The sequence below is a fragment of the Aplysia californica genome, unplaced genomic scaffold, assembly GCF_000002075.1.
Source record: "Aplysia californica isolate F4 #8 unplaced genomic scaffold, AplCal3.0 scaffold00229, whole genome shotgun sequence".
Classification (NCBI taxonomy): Eukaryota; Metazoa; Mollusca; class Gastropoda; order Aplysiida; family Aplysiidae; genus Aplysia; species Aplysia californica.
The window spans coordinates 497185-517971 of record NW_004797499.1 but is presented as its reverse complement, the minus strand read 5'-3'; the positions used below and the strand labels follow the sequence as shown (position 1 = coordinate 517971).

Below are 20787 nucleotides of genomic sequence, written 5' to 3'. Positions count from 1 at the left end.
GTTGTTGTTGTTGTTGTTGTTGTTGTTATTGTTGTTGATGATGACGATGATGTTGTTGTTGCTGTTTTCCGCGGATTCTTTTTTTTTTTTGGGGGGGGGGGCGCGTTTTATCCATGTAGCCATCAACGAACGTTTTGAATTCGCGATATGAGTCGCTCAGAGTCATGTATTTCAAAGGAGTAGCGCCCCTTTCAACATTTCTTTAACGATGTAATTTTGTGGATTTCTTTAAGATTCTGGAAAATCTTAAACAGACGTGCACGAAAAAAACCTGGCTTGTGGTGCAGTTTTCATTCTCCAAAACTTCTTTCTGGCGCACTTACATTTAACTGCTCGTATCGCTTCTTTGTCGACGTGGCTTTACTTGCTCTTAAAACTGTGCAGGGGTGCAATCTGTCATGTGAAGAGTGGTTCGTTTACTATAGGCAGCCACGGTGCTACTTTGATAACCAAACGATTCGAAGCCCTTCCCGGTGTATGCGATGTAGCGATTTAGTGCTTCGCCGTCATACCCTAGAAGACTTGAGTTCGATTCCCGTGCGGGGCGAATTTTCATTGAGCATTTCGGTCTTTCTGCAGGGAAATTGTGTCCCTTTTAACCTGAGTTTACTCTGGCAGGAAAAATCGAATCCCGCCTTCCATATGATTTAAATTGTGTCGATATTACTCAAATATCACAATTTGTAAAAGTCCCTCCATCATACCTTTATTTGACTTGTAGTCATAAACAAATCTGTTTTTAACTCACATTCCCAGAAAACAAATGCTGTCTTTAAAGCCCGTGGCTGCCTATAGTAAATGAACCACTCTTCAAATGACAGGTTGCACCCCTGCACAGTTTTAATAGCAAATCTATGTCAAATTCACTTGTATGGTTACCATAGTTTTAAATATTAATTTTTGGTATTATCCTTAGGTGATCAACCCTTTCACGCATGAACAAGAAGATCTGAGTCTCCAGAACTCCAGTGGAGATTTGTGGAAGAGACAACGACAGGCAGTGGCTGGAGGTTTGAGCTCTGGCGCCATTCGTCAGGTTGAACTTGATTTTCAAAAATATTTTTTTTTAACGTAGATATGGGATTTTTTATAGCAACAAGCTGAAAGGGCTCTTCGAGGGGTGGACTCGCTAATATCTGCTGAGGTTAGTAGAAGACAGACGGTGGTAGAGCCATTGGTAATAAGAAAAATATACTTTTTTTAATGAAGGATCTTTAAAGCCCTCATCGACACAGTTTATATCATTAAGGAAGCGGGCTTTTCCGACGGGACCAGCCCCGCTGAGGGGAAGTTATATCCCAGACCGAAACACTCAATAAAAATTCTCACCTTTCGGTAATTAAACTGAGACCTTCTCCGTGCCACAGCGACCTTCTACTGTCATTGCTCGATGCTCCTGACCTCTCAAAGATTGAGAAATGAGTAAGTGTATTGCAGTTCTTAACACTGAAGGTTAAATAGAAACTTTTCTTAGTTCTATGTTAGTGAACTTCTGTTCAAGTGTTAAGTCAATATGAGTTTTCTCAACACCACATCCTTGCCTCTCTCTCTCTCTCTCTCTCTCTCTCTCTCTCTCTCTCTCTCTCTCTCTCTCTCTCTCTCTCTCTCTCTCCTTTTTCTAAAAAATAAGCCTCACACTCTTGCCCCCTTCCATCCCGGTTTCAACTCTTCAGATGCTCCCCCAAATATGCAACATGACGAATAAAATGCTGGAATCGCTCGGCAAGACAACTGAATTCAACGAGAGCGGATTTTTTGTCGACAAGTAAGTATTTTTTTCCAATTTCTTCCTGTGTGAACGAACCCAGGATATCCCAACTTGGACTCCATTGATCATTTATTATCAGTAATCATTGTATACGTTTACACCCCTTTAAACACTGTAGCCTAAGGTTATTTAAGAACCTCCGAATTTAACATACATCCCCGAAAGGACTTAGCCAAAAGGGTGGAGAGCCTTAAAAATCCCCAACACAGCCCAAGTTCAGATCGCCGGGCTGGTAGATCTAGTACTAGTCTAGATTTCTTTTACTGTAGCTTTCGTCTTTTCTCTTTAATCGTTTTCGCTCATTTATTTTTTAAAATATTTACTTACGCCCGTCAAACTTTGCATGGAACTTCTGCAGGCTAGTGACCAAACAATTATTTTTTTTATTCTTGACCCAGTAATTTTTTTTTAAGTTTCTCTATTTGGGCCGTGTTTAAAACCACTCTTTGAGTGCATACGCAAGATCACTAAAATCAATTACTTACAGTAACCTAGCCTACAAAACTGCTCATTTTGAGACAACGACACCACCCTGTACCAACATTATAATGTAAGCTTGTCGACTTTTTCATGAAAATTGGTTACCTTTTTAATATGTCCAGTGGTGTCACTCTCATATTTTTTAGTCCGTTTTAAAATATCATCAAAGAAACTGTGTCGGAACCTTAGTTTGTAGTGCCCTTAACGAATGGAATGGGATTTTTGAAGGTATTGATAATTTAACTTTTAGACCTGTATGCAGAAAGCTGAGAAGATGCAATAGAGCGATTTGATTTTGTCTTGTTTTGACCTGTCAGACGAAAGTGAACAGATGCTAGGAGCACTGATAAGCCAGGCCTAACACACAATATTATCCTTTCTATATAAAAAAAGAATCATCGAATGCTACTCTCTGGACTGGTTTGCCCATGCTGCTCTGTACTATCCAACCAACGCTATGGCAGACGAGAGTGACGTCATGCTGCGGTACATGCGGGCCTCACACGAGTCGATGTCTCCCGACAATGCCGTCTCCGGACTAGCAAGTAAACCATCGTTGCCATCGTGATAAGATCGGATAACTACAAAATTTTAGAAATAAAATATTCTTCAAAGCATGTTTCATAAAAGTAAAGTTGTTCCCGCATCAATCGGGACATTGGAGATTGCCTTGTTAGTGAGACAACTTCCTGGGCATTCGGCATATTGTGGTAGGTCTCATATGCTGGTCAAAAATGTGTATTCAAATAAACAACCAAAAGTAGACTTTTTTTTAGCAGTATGAAAATCGGATAACTCTATGCCGTCCTTGTAATAAATCTGCTTTTTCCTGCTCCTGGAAAGTTTACCCGATGTTACTTATCCGACCTTATCACGACAGGACGGCGACGACATACATATTATTTACCATAACGCTGACAAGCTGCCTATTAACTGTTCTTCACCCAGAGCGCAACTTTTTTTCACAAATAAAGGGCCTTTTCATTCTTGTAAAAACTGTACCTCCATTATATATATTTTCTTGCTTTTTTTCAGCATTTGGAATTTAAATTTTGGCGAAATATTGCCCAAGCACTTGCGACCAATACCGCAAATTAAGAAAATTTGATTTGTTTAAAAGTCAGAATTTTTATTTTACAATCTCTCTCTCTCTCTCTCTCTCTCTCTCTCTCTCTCTCTCTCTCTCTCTCTTTCCCTCTCTCTCTCTCTCTCTGTCTCTCTCTCTCCCTCTCTCTCTCTCTCTCTCTCTCTCTAACACAAACTAAAATGCACACACACACATACACACACACGCACACACACACATACACACACACACACACACACACACACACACACACACACACACACACACACACACACATACATACACATTCACTTAGAAAAAGAGAGATCTATATTTCCAAAGGTTTGTGTGTGTTTGAAAAAGTTTTGTGGCTGCAGCACGACCTCATTAATTTGCATTCTTTTTCAAGGGAAGCAACACTTGATTATTTTTGCATCTTATTTATTTATTTCTTTTATCAGAGTTGTTTCCCTTATTGACCCGCCTCCTGAAACCGCTGGACAAAACTCATCGCCAGGTCACCCAGCTGATGACACAACACGCCACAACGTTTGTGAGGTCTCTCCAGGTGCTTTGTTTGTTTTGTTTGGTTGGTTGGTTGGTCTTTTGGTTTCTTTTTTTTTATTACTGCTGTTCTTTTGTTTGTTAGATTTATTTAAATTTTTGTTTTTAATTTTTGTTTTTTTATTTATTCCTTTGCTTGTTTGTTTGTTCGTTTGTTTGTTTGTTTGTTTGTTTGTTTGTTTGTTTGTTTGTTTGTTTTTGGACTCATAGAACTGTTACGTTTCCACTGGCATGCTAATGTGTAATAGCCTGCTTAATTTCAAGTTATTTTTAAAGGATTGATGTCTGATTTCGGAACACCACTTTCAGCACTGATTGATTATACCTGAGGTAGCATGTGGGTTTAAGTTACGCGAAGCTATTTATTTTTGCTTTAGGTTTTACATAAACTACATTTACTTGCTTATTGTTGCTTCTGTAGTTTTAAACTTAACAATATCGTTATAAAGGGCTTTATAAACAGTCGCCACCAAAGACTATTGCGGGCCACACACGATACAGGCAGTATTTGGGATCTGCGATCCGAAGGCGATCCTTGAGGCCGCCTTGAGTTTTTTCCTGAGGCCCGCTGAGACGACCCGGGCCAAGTGCACACACACGGCACAGGCCAGGACTGTGCAAACCTAGTGCTTGCCATTGTGGGAACAAACCACAAGTCTAGCAATAGGTTTATATTTGAAAATGAAGCAAAAGAGGCTCTGGTAAAAAATAAAAAAGTGGCTTCTCTGAAGACCTAAACACACAAACATCTACTTGCTTCGTGAATTGGTTGAATATTCTTCAGACTATCGGAATTATGTACGAATGGACGAGAGCACGTTCATCAAGTTGCTGCACATCGTGGGTCCCCTGATAGAAAAACAGAATACCATGATGAGTGAGACAATTTTGCCACATGAGAGATTGACTGCAACATAAATATTCCTTGCTACACGCAGATCATATGAGGATTGTTCTGTAATGACACTGTTCCTAACTGCATTTGTGTGAACGTTTTTCTCGTAACTAACGAACTCCTCGTATGCTTTGTCCTTGAGGTGTCTGTTGCCTTCCTCTTTGCACTTTGGAAATATAAAATAAAGTCCTGAACACTGTCTCTTGACCACGTTGCCATTTTCTTTCATTAAAACACCTACTCGGCATACTGGCTTCCAGGAAATTTCAGGCGAGGACAGAATTCAGACAGGCCTAGCTTAGTCCTCACACAGGCAGAGGATTTGTTTTGACTGCTGGGCCTGCCCTAGGTCTGTGTGAGGTCTGCGCAGTCCAATTGAGGCCAGGCCTAGAGGACAGCCTGTGCCGTGTGTGGCTGCCATATAATGAAAGTATTTTCAATAGGACATGACTCCCGAAAGTTGATCGTTCGGTGGGGATCTAAAAAAAACTTAAGGGTTGTCAGATTAACAAACAGTTTAAACACCCCCATCGCACAATCATGGAAAAAAATCCTTTCGGCAGTACTCTTGTGCGAGTCTCTCAGATATGGATGCCTTTCACAATAATTAATAGATACACCAAATTAACTACGAACGTACCACACTGACCTGCAGATCAACATGGATCCAGTCTTCTTTTCTAATTTTAACATTTTTTGTTTCAGAATGATATCACACAGTTCCAGAAAAATAATCACAAAAACATTATATGCCAGCTCATCAAGCACCAAGAATCTTCTGGAACGTCGCCATCTCAGGGCAAGGCGTCACCCTGCCGAGAAACGGATGAAAAACAAAACGTGAATCATGCCCAACAATCAAGCAGACCCAGTTTGAAAGAGTCTGAGGTTGTTGGGGAAATATCAGGCCTTGTGGGAGGTGGTGTCGGTCCTATTTCTTCGGCCTTGACCTTCTGTCTGTACACGCTAGCCGTGTACCCCCAAAAAGCTGAGCGGGTTGTACGAGAAGTGGACGCATTGGTATTTGCAAAGGTTAGTGACTTATACTGGTAGAGCAATTGGTGTAATACAATGTGTAGATAGATAGATAGATAGATAGATAGATAGATAGATAGATAGATAGATAGATAGATAGATAGATAGATAGATAGATAGATAGATATTGTCAGTCAAGAAGAAGAAGAAGAAGAAGAAGAAGAAGAAGAAGAAGAAGAAGAAGAAGAAGAAGAAGAAGAAGAAGAAGAAGAAGAAGAAGAACAAGAAGAAGAAGAACAAGAAGAACAAGAAGAACAAGAACAAGAACAAGAAGAACAACAACAGCAGCAGCAACAGATACAACAACAACAACAACAACAACAACAACAATAACAACAACAACAACAACAACAACAACAACATAGATGTTTTGTACAAGGAGATATGTTTTCTCCCCAGGACGTGCCCAGCTTGGAAGAGCTGAACAGCCTACAATATCTGGACGCTTTCATCAACGAGACGCTACGATTGTTCCCTGTGGCTCCTGGGTTAGTGTACACAGTTTATAGACAGCACTTAGATAAGGGGGACCTTAATGATTTCGTTTTTTGTCTTGAATTTATTACTTATTTTAGTTTTTGGTTGTTCGTTGTTGTTGTTGTTGTTGTTGTTGTTGTTGTTGTTGTTGTTGTTGTTGTTGTTGTTGTTGTTGTTGTTGTTGTTGTTGTTGTTGTTTTGTGCTTGCTTGTTTGTTTAGGGTTGTTTTTGTTTGTTTGGTCTTCTTTTGTTATTGTTGCTGTAGTTTTAGGTTTCTGTTTGATTTTTGTGTGGTTTTGTTAATTGCTGGGGGGCTAAACCTTGTCTTTTTTAGGTTCTGTTTGTCTGTTTTTAATGTTTTGTTTGTTGTTGTTGTTGTTGTTGTTGTTTTTAGTTTTATCTTTGTGTTTTTGTTGTTGTTGTTGTTGTTGTTGTTTTTAGAGTAGAAAAATTCTTCCTCTTCAAGGAGTAAATTTAATATCTCAGGCCGTGTCCTCTCCATACCCGGTATATCCCAATATCTGCACACGACATATAGCGTTGTTTATCTAGTGGTAAGGCTGCCGAACTAGTCATCGTGAGAATGTAGGCCCGATGTTGCTATGCTCTGCTCAATTTTCCTCATTTCACTCAGGTGTTAATGGGTATCTGGCAACATACAGAAGAAGATTGTGTCATATGTAAGTGTGAAATGATAGCTTGTACTTTATACTTCCAACGTAGTTTAGATTGTTTCAGAATGCTCTCAGGTCTGCTGGGGTAACAATGTAGATTGTAAACGACACAGGGGCTTGCTGTTGAGTGGGATATTAAGCCATGCAAGCGCTATCTATTGTTATCATCATTTAGGTATATTATGTATACTCGTTTACTAAGCACAAAAATGTGTGAAGAGCTTGCCGTTGACCAGGAATTTGAGCTAAACAAGCGCTGTCTTATTGTAAAAGTTTGTAAGTATCCTCGTTTTTTGAATTGCAACGTGTGCGATTGTCAGCTCGTTAACTCATGATTCCCGTATCTAACAACAGAGGTATGTTTTTTTATGTAGTTCAGGGATATTGTTTTAGTAGACTATAATCATTGTAATACTAGAGGGTACTGCCATAACTGTCAACCTAGTTTTTGACCTCTTCCTGTATTTGTAGTTCTTCTTTTTTCTGCCTAATTAAATATGGATTGATTCGTTCTGTGATCGTAAAATGTACGTTTGTCAATGACAGCTCGTCAGTTTGCTGTCCTCGAAACGCTACCGTAATAGCCTGGGTATATCATTGGAATTGTTTTATATGCTCTCCACCGTTTGTTATCTGCTAACAGGTTTTTAGAAACTAGTGAGTCACTCTTGGCAATTAAACAACTGGACAAAATGACAGGAAATGATTATTTCATTGTTATTTAGCAAGTGTGCTTTGAAAAGAGGTACTTAATCATCTTTCAGCCCTTTGCCTATACCCTACTACAAACGGAACATAAACTTTACATTGTTCCATAAAACAGGAAGGTACTAATTTCATGTTTTTAAGGTGCCAATGGGTAATAAGGATATGTCCAGGTTGTGCACCACTTCTACAGACCATCCAGATCAGCTGCTGTGGTACCTAAGGTTATGAACTTATCCAAAAACTGAGCCCTTGAGATTCGAATGTAAGCGTTGTCCCAGGTTTTGTGGTCTTTCGTCCAAAGCCTGGCAACAGAGGGCTCAGCTCTGCAAGGATTTGATCTGTTTAGAGTGATACCTTTCTTTTTGTCAAAGTTAAAAAAACTCGTATGTTTCTAGCCATTAACGTATTGTTGATAGTCGATGGAGGGAAAGATTACAAGACGGGGGGATAGGACAAGGAAAAAGATGAGGAAAGCTTAATAGGAAGGTGTTGACGAGAAGAGAAAGTGAAAGAAGGGAAGAGTGAGATGAAGTGAGAACAAAGGCAGATCAGAATTGGTAGAAATTTCATGTACACCTATTGAGGTCTCATAAAATTATGTCCCGTGCTGTACGCTTCGTATTTTTTTAAAAGTATTTTTTGTACAATACTTTCACTCACTCCATCTCCCTCTTCCTCATCTCTGATCTTAAAGTAGACAGGCCCATAGTCTCCACAGATAATGACGAAAAATCTCGGAGATCCCGTATGCTCCTTGCACACGTTAAGGATTCGTTTGCGATCTAAAATCATAGAAGAGTAGGTTGATAGTCCGCCATCAGGGCAAAATTTGTAATTTAAAATTTCTTTGCCATTAAAAATGTCCCTATAACATCTGTAAAAATATAGTAAGACGCACTCTTACACCTTCCTTGATTCCAAACGTATTGACGATCTCTCTCCCTCGGAGCATCAAAGAAGTCAAGAGATGAGAGACGGAATCGGACTTGGGTAATCTACTTCTTCTATATCTACTGCAAAGTATGTCTCATGCTTTAAGATCGACTGTCAAGACAAAAAGCCATGCATAATTGCATTGTCTATTACCAAGAGTAAGAAGGGGTAAGGCTCTCGGTGTCGCAACCGTAAGGTCGTGGATTCAAATCCCTTCAGAGGCCCGACATAGTGTCAATTACACGAACTGTCCTCACTTCAACCAGGTGGGACTTGGTACCCAGCTATAGACAGCGAAAGATCTTGTCAATTTGTTAGTGTTTGAGCGCTTAATAAGCTGCTTGCACTGTATGCTTCCCGGTAAGCTGAGAATGTTTCTGAGTATTCTATGGTCTGCTGGGGTAATAATAGAGTGTAAAGTGCAAAGAGCTTGCTGATGAGCGGGAGTATGCGCTATACAAATGCTATTTATTACAATAATTGTGAGAGTGGATCTCTCTTGATCTTGACACAGGGTATCCCGCATGTGTATCGAAGACTGCACGGTAAACGACATTCCCTTCTCCAAAGGGACGGTGGTCAGGGTGATGGGCTCCACCATGAACTGCGACCAAAGCTACTTCGACCGACCTAGCGAATTCTTGCCCGAAAGGTATGTTAGTAAAACAGTGGTCAAAATAGCCAGCTTTTGTTCGCAATGTTTCGGGTATCCTTCGGATTTCAAAGGATATTCAAAGTTCGGTTCGGTACACAGTTTACAGGTGGGTGTGACATTTCTCCTGACGAATAATGTTATCATTATCACTTTGTAATTGTGACTGTAGCAAGAAGATGAGGGAGGGCTGAGGAGGAAAAGATAGAAGGAGGATGAGCGAGAGGGAGAAGGAGGAGGGCGTAAAAAAGAGGGGAAGAGGGGGAGGAAGAGGGGGAGGAAGAGGGGGAGGAAGAGGGGGAGGAAGAGGGGGAGGAAGAGAGGGAGGAAGAGGGGGAGGAAGAGGGGGAGGAAGAGGGGGGGGAGTGTAAGAAGATTAGGCGAGTAAGGAGGACTGAGGGGTGGTGGAAGGAGGAGTCATGTATGTATAGTATAAGGTTTTACGGCGCTCGCAACTGCTAAGGTCATATGAGAGAATGACATCATTATCATTGCCTTTTTCACTCTGGATCAGGGTATAGACTACGAACAGACACTTTCCACCTTTCCCTATCCTTGGCTAGCCCGTTGATATTGTACCATGTCTTCCCACCTTTCTGTACACCATTCTTTGAAACACTACTCTTCTGTGAGAATGTGATGTGTGTTAATGGTCATGGCGGCATACAGGTATAATTAATTGGAATTGTTCTCAGCTTTACACAGTAATGTTACTGGTATGACTAACGGTCTCACAGATATAGAAGATCCGTGTGAAAACAATTTCAATTCCTCTTCTCATAACAAAAATACTAAAAGTTATTATTTGGCTATTCTGTGGCATTTTTCCTGGCGTACAAATCAGTCTTCCATCCCCCTCCCCCTCCTGAAAGTCTACTCCCCTCCCCCCCCCCTCTCTCTCTCCCTGTCCCCCTCTCTTTCTCCCCTTCTCTCTTTCTCCCCCTCTCCCCCCCCCCCTCTCTCTCTCTCTCTCTCTCTCTCTCTCTCTCTCTCTCTCTCTCTAATACATTCAGTAACCATCCCCACTATCATTCCTTCTTTAAACTATTCCCTGTTAATTTGGTATTTCATGTGAATCAACACGGACAGATTTCTGCAGTCAGATTCCGACACCGCTCCCTCGTCACTTGGCCTGCACCCGCTACAGAAGAGCGCGTGGATCCCCTTTGGTTTGGGGCCCCGGATGTGTGTGGGTCAGAGGTTGGCACAGGTTGTCCTCAAATTGTCCTTGGTTCGAATCTTGCAAGAGTTCAACATCAGGACCTCGCATCTCACTCAGGTACCCTGTTCACTATTGAAGTAATCTCACTCAGGTACTATGTTCATTATTGAAGTTATCTCACTCAGGTATCCGGTTCAATGTTGAAGTTATCTCTCTCGGGTACCCTGTTCACTGTTAAAGTTATCTCACTCAGGTATTGTGGTCACTGGCCATCTTCCTGGAACATATCAAAGACATTGTATTATAATTCCAAAACAGGGCACTCCTGGTGCAATTCCGGTTCATTTAGAGCCATATTTTAATAGTGGACAAAGAGGGGAAAGTTCCGCAAACGTACTGGACTATAACTAGGCGATGTTTTGTCCTTCATTAAATTTCTTCTTTTTTTTTTTTGGTTGGGGGGTAAATGTTTTACGGCGCTCGCAACGGCATAAGGTCGTATGAATGCACGGGACACATTAAACATTTTCAGTAGGTAGGAATTTTTTTAATTTTGCCCGGGTAGCGGTTGAAGCCTACTCTTATCGATTTTGGACACCAAGGGATCGTTAACGTGCCCACTTGACCACGGGACCTCCGAGAATTTTCGTCCTTGTCTGAGAAGGTTAGGTGTTAGATATTTCCTACTAGAAGATCCGGGGTGTGGCTGAAAGACATCAGTAAGAAGGAGCCAAGGAGTAGCAGTAGAAAGGCTGCAGAAAAAATCTGGAGCCCAGCTGAGGGAGCAAAGAAGGTGAGGGGGTTATGACAGAAAGTGGAGACGAAAGCAGACGACAGTACATTGTTAGACTGAGAGCAGGAAAGAATGTGACAGGCGAAAAGTTCCGTCGCCGTCCGGATTCGAACTCACGACCTATTGAATGAGAGGCGAACACCTTAACCTCCAGACCACGAGGACCCCCCTCCTTCATCTGAGTGTCCATGGGGTGCACAGTGCAGTAAAATTTTATAGAGAGCAAAGAGCGGCCACCATGGCAGCGCCCAGTCTAGGATATTACAATTCAAGTCTATGGAACATACAGTATAAAGAGACGTTACAATGTTTAGGTCAAATGAAAATAAAGCAAAGATCGTGCTGTCTGTCCATGACTTTATGTTGTCAATCAATAGTGGCCCCTGCCTTCCTATTATACTACTCTCGTCCTTTATAGCTTGCCTCCACGCGGTTGGGCAATGTTACAAAAGTAAAAGTAAACTTGAGTTCTCCGTTTAGTACTTACTTGACCCATGATAATAAATATCAGGGGTCTCCACCCTCTATGGGGACACACAAGGGTCGCCATGACGTCATGTGCGAAAGACCCTTTAAAACTATCTCAAAGACATGGTGGATGGTCAAAGTTTATTTTTACCGCTACCGGTACAACTGAGCGATGCATTAGCAGCACCGTGACTCTGCCATTCTTCTCTCAGTCCCCATGAGCTTATATGACTAAGTTTTTTCAATAATTCATCTTTTTACTTTAAAAGGTTCCTCTGGAAGTTGCCTTACGTCCGTTCCTGGTCGCTCGTGATGGTGTGCACGTGCAGATGAGCAGACGTAAACAAAACCCGATGAAGAGCTCAGGGTGACTTCATTCCCAGTTACCCGGTCTACGGCGATGGGCGACAAAGAAAATACACGAATGGGAGTTTTAGATGCCGTCACTCCTCATCTACTCGTCTATGGCGCCTCTGAGAATTGAACTTTTCGAATTCTGATTATGGCCCTGCTAGCGTTCAACTATCTGGCAACATTACCAAGTGTTTTTTCGCTACAGATTGACTGTATTGCCGGTTTTAACTTATAGAGCAAGGGTAGACAAATCCCGGCCCGCGGGCCAGATTAGACCAGCGAGGTCAGTTCGGTTGGTCTGCCGCCAGGCCACCATGCCGTAAAAAGACCCTCGGAAGATCTGGGGGGGTCTTTGCGTGCTCGGGACGTGAGATATCAAAATAAATCAATAATTTCACTGAACTCTACAGTGCCAATCGAACGTGCTTTTATAGACTTCATAACGTCACACTCTTGCAGGGCTTTTATGTGACAAAACAGTCATTCAGCTCGCGGTCCTCATTCCCTCAGTTATTTGGCTCCATTTGAAAAAAAGGTTGGCGACTCCTATTATAGAGCATAGATTCTATTATGTCAGAAAAGTAAAAAGCGAGAAGAGGTTAGGAATACACATCATCATTGGTTCTCCAAGTGATGACATGAATAACTTCTGTGCTCTCTTCATCCGCTTGTTCAGTTTGAGTTTTAGCCTCAAATGTTCACCTTTTTTTTTCAAAGCTATTTTCAAATCATAGTGGTAAGAGCAAAAGAATGAATAAAACATAATGGGCTGACGTTTTAAAAACATGATCATTGTTCTATAACAGAGCAGATAACTGACACTTTGAATACATGTGCTCTGATGTACGGAAGAGTTGGCAAATGATCTCAAATAACGACATGCACACTCTCTTTGAATCCTGGTAATAATATATTATTTTTTGTGTGTGAGTGTGGGTAGGGCGGGGTGGGGATGGGTTCTTTTCTTTTTAAAGATTTTTTTTAAAAATTGTTTTCTTGTCTTCTTGCTTTTGGGTTTTTTATTAACTTTGTTGCTGTCGCTTTGTGTTTGCATTGGAGCCTAACGAGCAAAGAAAAGAGCCCCCCCTCCCCCATTTCCACACACACACATCCCCCCCCCCCAACCCCCAAGAAAAAACATAATGGAGAACTGCAATCACAGTAGACCTGAGAATCACTTTGGATGGTAAAAACAACTGAGAGAAAATTGTGATCACATCCTATATCTATATCAATCGGCATAGGGAAGAACTTTGGCCATCTCTTTTATTGCTTTGTATGCATTATCCTTTTATGAGAGCACTCGATTGTGGGTACATTTCACAGAAAACAAGAGAATGAAAGAAAAAGTGAAACAGAAAAACAAGAGATAGAAGGGCAGGCAAGAGAGGGAGACCGTAGACGTTTCACGTCCCCATCAACACAGTTTAGATCATTTAGGAAGCGACCTACTTCGAACCGGCCTGTAGATGCCAACCCGTGCTGAGAAGAGTACAACCTTCCAGCGGAAATGCCGATACTCAATTCGATACAAACTGTTCCCACAAAGGAAGCGAACTCAAGTCTCCTGCGTGAGACGGCGAAGTGCTTAACCACTGCACCACAGACGTCGGTGAGGGGGAGAAGGAGGGAGAAAGCGAAAAGAGAAAAACGCAGGCTGACAAACAGCCAGACAGCAGGACGTATCACTAGTATCAGGGGCGTCGCCCCTGTTTATTCTTTTTTAAAGATAACATTGATTACTGTGACTTTTATGTTTGTTTGAGTGTAAAGAGAAGCACATCGACACAATAACGGTCATTTAGTGCTAGGAAAAAGGTACGACAGACAGACAGAAACATCAGAGGGAAAGAAAAGAAGTAGGACCTACCGTTGGCGCCATTCAACCACCATCAGATTTTTATGTAGTTATGTATCAACTGTATGTCTTCAATTACGAACCATAGCATTTAAAATCAACTTTTTTACCTGATTTCTTTTTTTTACCCCTTCTTTTATTGTGTCGAAAGTATTCAAGTGGACTATGGAAATAAAGGATTTGTTCTCGGAGTATTTATTTTTTGTTTTGTTTATTTGTTTCTTTGGGGTTTTTAAAAATTGCTTTACTCCGCCTCGAATACAGACCTGGGAGCTGTGCTGCTGCAACGCTGCCCGTCAGGGCCTCAGAATACATCAGCATCTGAGGTGTACCGGTTGAATGCTGTGCCATCGACTGCAGAAGACCTTAGTTCGATTTCCCCGTGGGGAGAAGTCATATCGAGAACCAGTCTTTCTGTTGGGAAGCTGTATAAATTTTAACCCGGTTGGCCCTGACAGGTAGAGTAGAAGAAGAAGTCCCCCCTTCTAAAAGTTCTTAATTGTGTCAATGGGGGAGTAAAACAACATTGGAAAGGGGAGGGGGGGCATGGACGTCTTATCTCAGTAGAATATACAATCGCCCATTGCCTAACCGATAGCCACAAGCAGTTTTCGGTTGTACTTTTAGTAAACTCTTTATACTGCCTAGAGTGGGTTCAGTCTTTGAATTATGCCCGTACAGCGGCCCAAAAGACCGTACAGATAGTGCAAATATCAACTACCAACTATGCTGTTTTACTTACCCAAGCATTGATCGTTGTGCATACAATGCATTATCTTTTTTTATTAAGAGTTTTGAAAGACTGTTTATTTTATCCTTCTCGCCTGGGACTGTCAGCAGCTTTCCATGGAATGTGATTGTCAAGTGGAGAAATGTTGGGGCTTGAGTAGTGGATAAATGACGTCTTTGTCAAATGTACGCTTTATCCGGATTGTAACATGTGCGTACTAACAAGGACTTGCTTACAATATCTAATTTGCAAAGCAATACTATCAAACAACGACACGCAAACATATCGACTTTTTAATCATGTTTATTCGTGGGAAAGCGTAAAGAAACCTAGAACCAATGTTAACATGCCAACTGCCTTGTATAAATGTATCTTAAAGACTGTTCACACGAATTGTATTGTCATAGGTCAATTTCCTGTAGAGTAATTGAACCGCAACTTTAAAATATCCTGGATAAAATATAGGAGATCTACCAACACTTGAGTCCACTTGAATCCCAGTCGTAGCATTCTTCTCCTTGGGTCTTTCCTGCCAATTGTTATAATCTAGAATAGATTTCTTGCGATTTAAATGTGTCTTAAACAGTATCATCTATATTGCAGTGTCCAATAAAACCATACCTCCTCTACATCTGGTTTTCCTAATTCTCTGTACCGTAGATGATTCTTACGATGCTGGGGAAGGAAGTGTTATAACTCTTAAGATCCTTTTCTTTATCAAAGTGTAAGTTAACGATATGATATTGTATTACACTGCTGCATCTGATACGTATGATTATTAAAATTAATCCTTTTTTGTCCTGTGTCCTTTTTGGGGGGTTGCCCTACCAGTGAACCTATTCATGTCAGACAGTCATTGACTCAAAGAATGTGAGTGGATAGGTACAATGATATGTTAACGCTAAAAATTAATAATAGGAGAATTATGAATGACAATGATTAGATTATTAGATTCATTATTGTTTATACTATTACCTCCTTAACAACCACCGACGTGTTAGCCCATACTTGTCTTGGAAACCTACGACGAGAATACTCGCCCAGAAGAAAGATATTTCACAAATTTGTCCCACTTTCTACATTACAATCCACGTTCTCCATACACTGGCTAAACTGAAGTCTACATATCCTCTTTTTGTAGTAGTTGTTTTGTTGTAGGAAAAGTTTCACGGCACTTGCAACACAACTAGGTCGAATAAGTGCCGAAGATTTGAAGTGTTACAAGAAAGTAACAAACATAAGAAGAAGGAGGAGAGACAAGGACGACAGCTGTTTGATAAAAAATAAGAAACAAACCACATCAAAACACCCGCCAACCACCAACAACACAGCCTTTGCTCGTTTCAATTAAAACTGTTCTAGTCTTAGAGATGGGTGCACTCTTCCTCTGCACGTTTAGCTGGCAGTCCCGGTCCTTGTTCATCTGTCAGCCTCATGGAGGCTTGTCACTAATGGGTTAATCCGTTTTCCTGGCGTTTACTCTCTTGATGTCAGAGTAAAAGCGTTTTCCAAATCCAAACATCCACAAGGGACCGAGGTAAAATGTCATAATCGCTAACAGAATAATCCAAGAGACCAGCAGATCCACGGGCCACTCGGCGATCACTCTGTCTCTGTACTTGAACGTCATGTACCAAAGGTGAATCTCGAGCCCGTGCCTCATATGCATTCCATGGAGGAACATGAACTCAAAAACACGCCCAAACGAAGTGGAGGCAACCTTGGATTTCTGAATAGTGAAGGCGATCGCAAGAAACGGAAGGATTACCTCAACAGCGAGAAATACCGCCATGAAGTAGTGTCCCTTGTCATGGAGCAGCATGAGAGATGAGCAAAAGAAAATGATCAGGTGGTGAATTAGCATAGACATGTTCATTACGTTGAAAATTGTACCGACTACAAAGATGGCGAGAGTGTCTGTGATGTAGAAAGCCCAGGTCACCAGGACAACTAGAGTTGCCGAGGACGGATTCCCGGAAATGACGTCAGAAGAGTTTTCGGAGTATTGCAGAAGTGTGTTGAAGCTAAAAACTGAGATGTAAACGCCATAAACAGCACGTGACCACAGAATTGTCGACAAGGCCACATTCTTTATGGCATTGCCTTTGATCCTCATCATGATTGGGTAGAGTATAGCGAATATCAGTGCAAGGGAGGCGATGTGAAAGACAAAGGTCTGAACCACAATTCGTCTTGCGGATTCCCATGTCCATTGGTCGGGGGGATTTGTTGACAGCATTCTGTCGTGTCTTCGAGGTTGTGGCTCTGTCCTGAAAAGAAATACATAATTTACTGGAATATAACCATACATGTGAAACACCATTCATCATGCAAGAAATCATTTACATGATTCCACGTTACAGTTATTGCTTTTTACTTCGAGAACTAATGCTTTGTATCCAGTAGTTTTTGGTTTGAGTTTTCTGGGCTTTGTTTTGTTTGTTAAGGTTTTTATTTTTATTTTGTGTTATATATGTTTTACTCTTACTTTTTCTTGTTTTCCTTTGATTGTTTTTCTTTGGGGAGGAAAGGGTGTAGAGCTGGTTCCTTTGAATCCGCAGAACAAAATTCTCGTAATCCCAAACCAATTATCAAAATTATATTTCTTTGGGGGGGGGGGGGTTATTTGTTGGTTAGTTGGTTTGGTTTGGGGGTTTTTATGAATCCACAGATTATATTCAATTTCTTATTTGAAACGTTACATGCACATTAAATAAGAACGAGTCAACAACAACGTTTGCTATTTCGACTTTCGACAAACCAGTTCCCTTAAGCCTTAAGCCCCGAACACACAATCGCACTCTAGCTTAGCGAACCAGGCCTGTTACCGCTAGGTTGTAAACCTCTCAATAATTTATGAATCTGGACCTGATAAGACTTGTCTCTTTTCCCCGTGAACAGAAAGCAAGCAACCCAAAAAAGAAAACAGGTCCTAAACCCGTGGTAGTCTCGTGGAATGCTAACGGAGCAATACGTTGCACCATAATTTGTTTTTACTGCACATTGTAAGTGCTCCTAAAAATTAAAACAAATAAAGCCAAACAATCCCCCACGCACCAGCCAGGTTACTGCGTTAAGAAACCAATAAATGCACGCAGTATGTTTTTTGCTTCTCCTGTACAATTACCTCTGTTGGTGTAAGTTAGTCTTACAGGGCTACAATTTATTGGTAGCCACACAACACATATTCTACCTTTATCCTCACTCATACATAATTTACTCTGAAGACACATTCCGACCAGTGATCCGTGTTCACTGGTGAAATTATTTTGGTTTGTTCTTTTTACTTATTTATTTATTTATTTATTTATTTATTTATTTTATTTAACTTATTTATTTATTTTATTTCATTTATTTTTCTTTGTGGGGGGGGGGACTTGTATGTGTATGTGTGTGTGTGTGGGGGGGGGTGTTAGTAATTGTCAATATCAGAATGAAACCAGGTACATCATTTGACAGCCTGCTGCCGATGATTGGACAGCACATTAAAAAAGAAGACACTTTCAACAGAAGACATCTTTCACCGCAAAAGCAGCTTACTCATTATAACACTCAGTGACACTTCACAATACCGACACACGAGACTTGATGAAAGAAATGGTATGGCTGCCATAAAACAAATTTCACACTCAAAGGTCAACTCTTGCCAATCAAACCACACGTAAGTTTAGTCTGGTTCAGATTCGTCATATTATACGGGAAATGTTCGTTTTATCAAACCGTTTATACTTTCCAATCTATCGTCCACTTCGCTAACGATTGGGGAGAATCCTCCTCCTTTGCGCGGCTTATTTTGATACAATGCACAGATTCCGAAAATGGAGTTCGTTTTTAGCTGCGATAAATACAAAAATTGTATGCTTGCTTCGAAAATTTCGCACGCAAAGTTTAACCTCCCGCATCCCAGGGAGTCTTTCCCAAATCCCCTAACTCGCCTCTTACCTGTAAGTTTGTCCAATACAATGTACTCACTTTTTAAGAGATGACTTTGGGTGACGGATACTTAAAGGCTAGCAGAGATCAGCAAGCTGGCGCAGCTTTATGTATAACAATAACACTCTTTCTCTCCCTCCCTCCCCCCTCTCTCTCTCTCTCTCTCCCTCTCCCTCTCCCTCTCTCTCTCTCTCTCTCTCTCTCTCTCTCTCTCTCTCTCTCTCTCTCTCGTCTGCCGTCGGTTCAGGCTTATAGTTGGTCACAAACAGGCTATGTTTCCTCTGCCCTGCTGACCCGTTTACCTGTGTCGTAGACCATGACGGTTGTACCCAGTGTAGTTAAACCCAGTGCTCACTGACTATTTGATTCATTCGATTTAATCTGGCCAAGCCAGGCTTTTGTTCATGAAGGGGCAAGGACACAATTTGACCAAATTAGACTGATTTCGAGTGTGGGCTTTAAAATCAAATGCCTTTGTTTTTCGGGCACTCGAGTCGAGCCAATCGAAACCATGGGAGGTAAACAGCCAATCACAGGGCTTGTAGGCTACCAGTCACAAGGTAAGGTTAGAACATTTGCTCGGATGCGGTAATGGACAAAGCAGATATTAATATTATAATGAAGAAGCTGATGCTGATAGACCAAGACAGCTATTGATATTTCCATGTCTGTGGGATTGAAGAACGTCTCAACATACAGCCGCAATATGCAGCAGTCGGCAAATGAAGCCATTATAGAAGATAATTGCTGTACTCTAAACGGTGAGAAAAAACACCACACACCCGTCAAAAGTTTTTATTCTTTAACGTCTGGGTCAAGTTTGACATATCAAGAAAGGAAACCATTCGAAGTGTACACTGAAGCCGATATTCATCAACTCGAACTTATCCGATCCGATCCAATTCTGCTAATGGGCACCCAGTATTAGGGTGGCACCTCCCAGTTTTCAAGCTGGGCAAGAATAACCTCTTATTCACACCTTACTTACACTTTCAGCAGGCTGGTAAATGTACTACCACCTTGTCAAAATTGTTTATTTTGACCTCCATTGTTTTTCATTGTGCACGATTATATCTAAGCATGTTACTTACATTCAGAATGAACTAAAATAGACATTGATTGATTGATGTATTTTACTGGCAAATAAAAATGTCTCGACTTTATTAATCTACGTCATTTTCTTCGTTGCACGTTCTCCCTTCCCCATGTCATTCAAATAGTCATAACTTTTGAACGGTTGAAGATATTGGTATTGAATTAAGTGCAAATCGCAAAGAAGAGTCTCATGAATGCGTTAAAGTATGTGCATTTTTTTAAAAATCTCAATATGCAAATTTTGTCCTATGGGAAGGCTTTGCCTTTCTGTGTCCTCTGGTGTGTGCTCTAGTGTGGTTTGCTCCTTCTTTCCTATCAAACCTATCGTACTTAACTCTCCTCCTTCTTATCTTTGTATGATACTTTCTAGTAACACCTCTTATCTTCAACACTGATATGACCTAATTTTGTTGCAAATGCTGTAAAACTCTTGCTAAAATAAAACACTAAAGTACTCGACTGTGCTGCCACACGACATGTAGCACATTTAGGAGGCGGCCGGTTTCGACCCTGCCTGTCTTGGCCAACCCGGGCAGAGAGGGACACAACATCCCAGCAGAGAGATTGAGAAGCACGGTAAAAATTCTCTACAAACGGGAATCGAACTCGGATCTCCCACTTGCGACGGCGAAACGTCAAATAACTGAACCACAGACGCTGGTAGGAATACCACCAATCCTTGTTCTAATACATTACGACATAAAACGCGTACCTGTGATCTTACCTGTTGGTCGCAGTTTTTTCTGAAGTTAGAAGGTGTCATTGATTCGCCGTTATTCAGTTCACGATTTTCCAATGAATTCAATTCAATGATCATAGTAATTATATTACTAGTTGTTTTAGTTGTGGTTGATGCTTTTTGTTTTTGTTTGTTGTTGTTGTGGGTTTTTTGTTTTGTTTTGGTCTTTTGGGGGGGGGGGTTGTTTTGGTTGCTTTTAAAAAATCATCAGTTTATGCTACCTGTATAGGTCAATGGGGCAAGGTATTACGATGATTCCCGATGAAACAAGGCATATATTGTCTTATTTCTTAACACTGGCACCAGCTGTGACAGCAATATCAAGGATTTGTGATGCACGGGAGGGACCGAGTGGAGTTGTAAGTATTCTCTCTCTCTCTCTCTCTCTCTCTCTCTCTCTCTC

At 41.1% G+C, this 20787-nt stretch overlaps 2 protein-coding genes across 6 annotated transcripts in view; one reads left to right on the top strand and one right to left on the bottom strand.

The window, feature by feature from the left end:
• Positions 1–14083, top strand: part of LOC101845002 (cytochrome P450 3A7) — a 31294-nt gene extending 17211 nt beyond the window's left edge. For all 5 annotated transcript variants that reach the window (XM_005099906.3, XM_005099905.3, XM_035970171.1 and 2 more), the window contains 9 exons: positions 917–1036; positions 1674–1765; positions 2642–2793; positions 3776–3882; positions 5479–5805; positions 6208–6296; positions 9115–9252; positions 10342–10531; positions 11945–14083. In XM_005099906.3, coding sequence (XP_005099963.1) covers positions 917–1036; positions 1674–1765; positions 2642–2793; positions 3776–3882; positions 5479–5805; positions 6208–6296; positions 9115–9252; positions 10342–10531; positions 11945–12046 — 1317 coding nt within the window. In that variant the 3' untranslated portion in view covers positions 12047–14083. The remainder of the gene's footprint in view (positions 1–916; positions 1037–1673; positions 1766–2641; positions 2794–3775; positions 3883–5478; positions 5806–6207; positions 6297–9114; positions 9253–10341; positions 10532–11944) is intronic.
• A 1990-nt stretch (positions 14084–16073) lies between these two features.
• LOC101850483 lies at positions 16074–16733 on the bottom strand. Its single transcript, XM_005099929.1, has one exon. The coding sequence runs from the start codon at positions 16731–16733 to the stop codon at positions 16074–16076; it is 660 nt and encodes a 219-aa protein (XP_005099986.1).
• Between the last annotated feature and the right edge of the window lie 4054 nt (positions 16734–20787).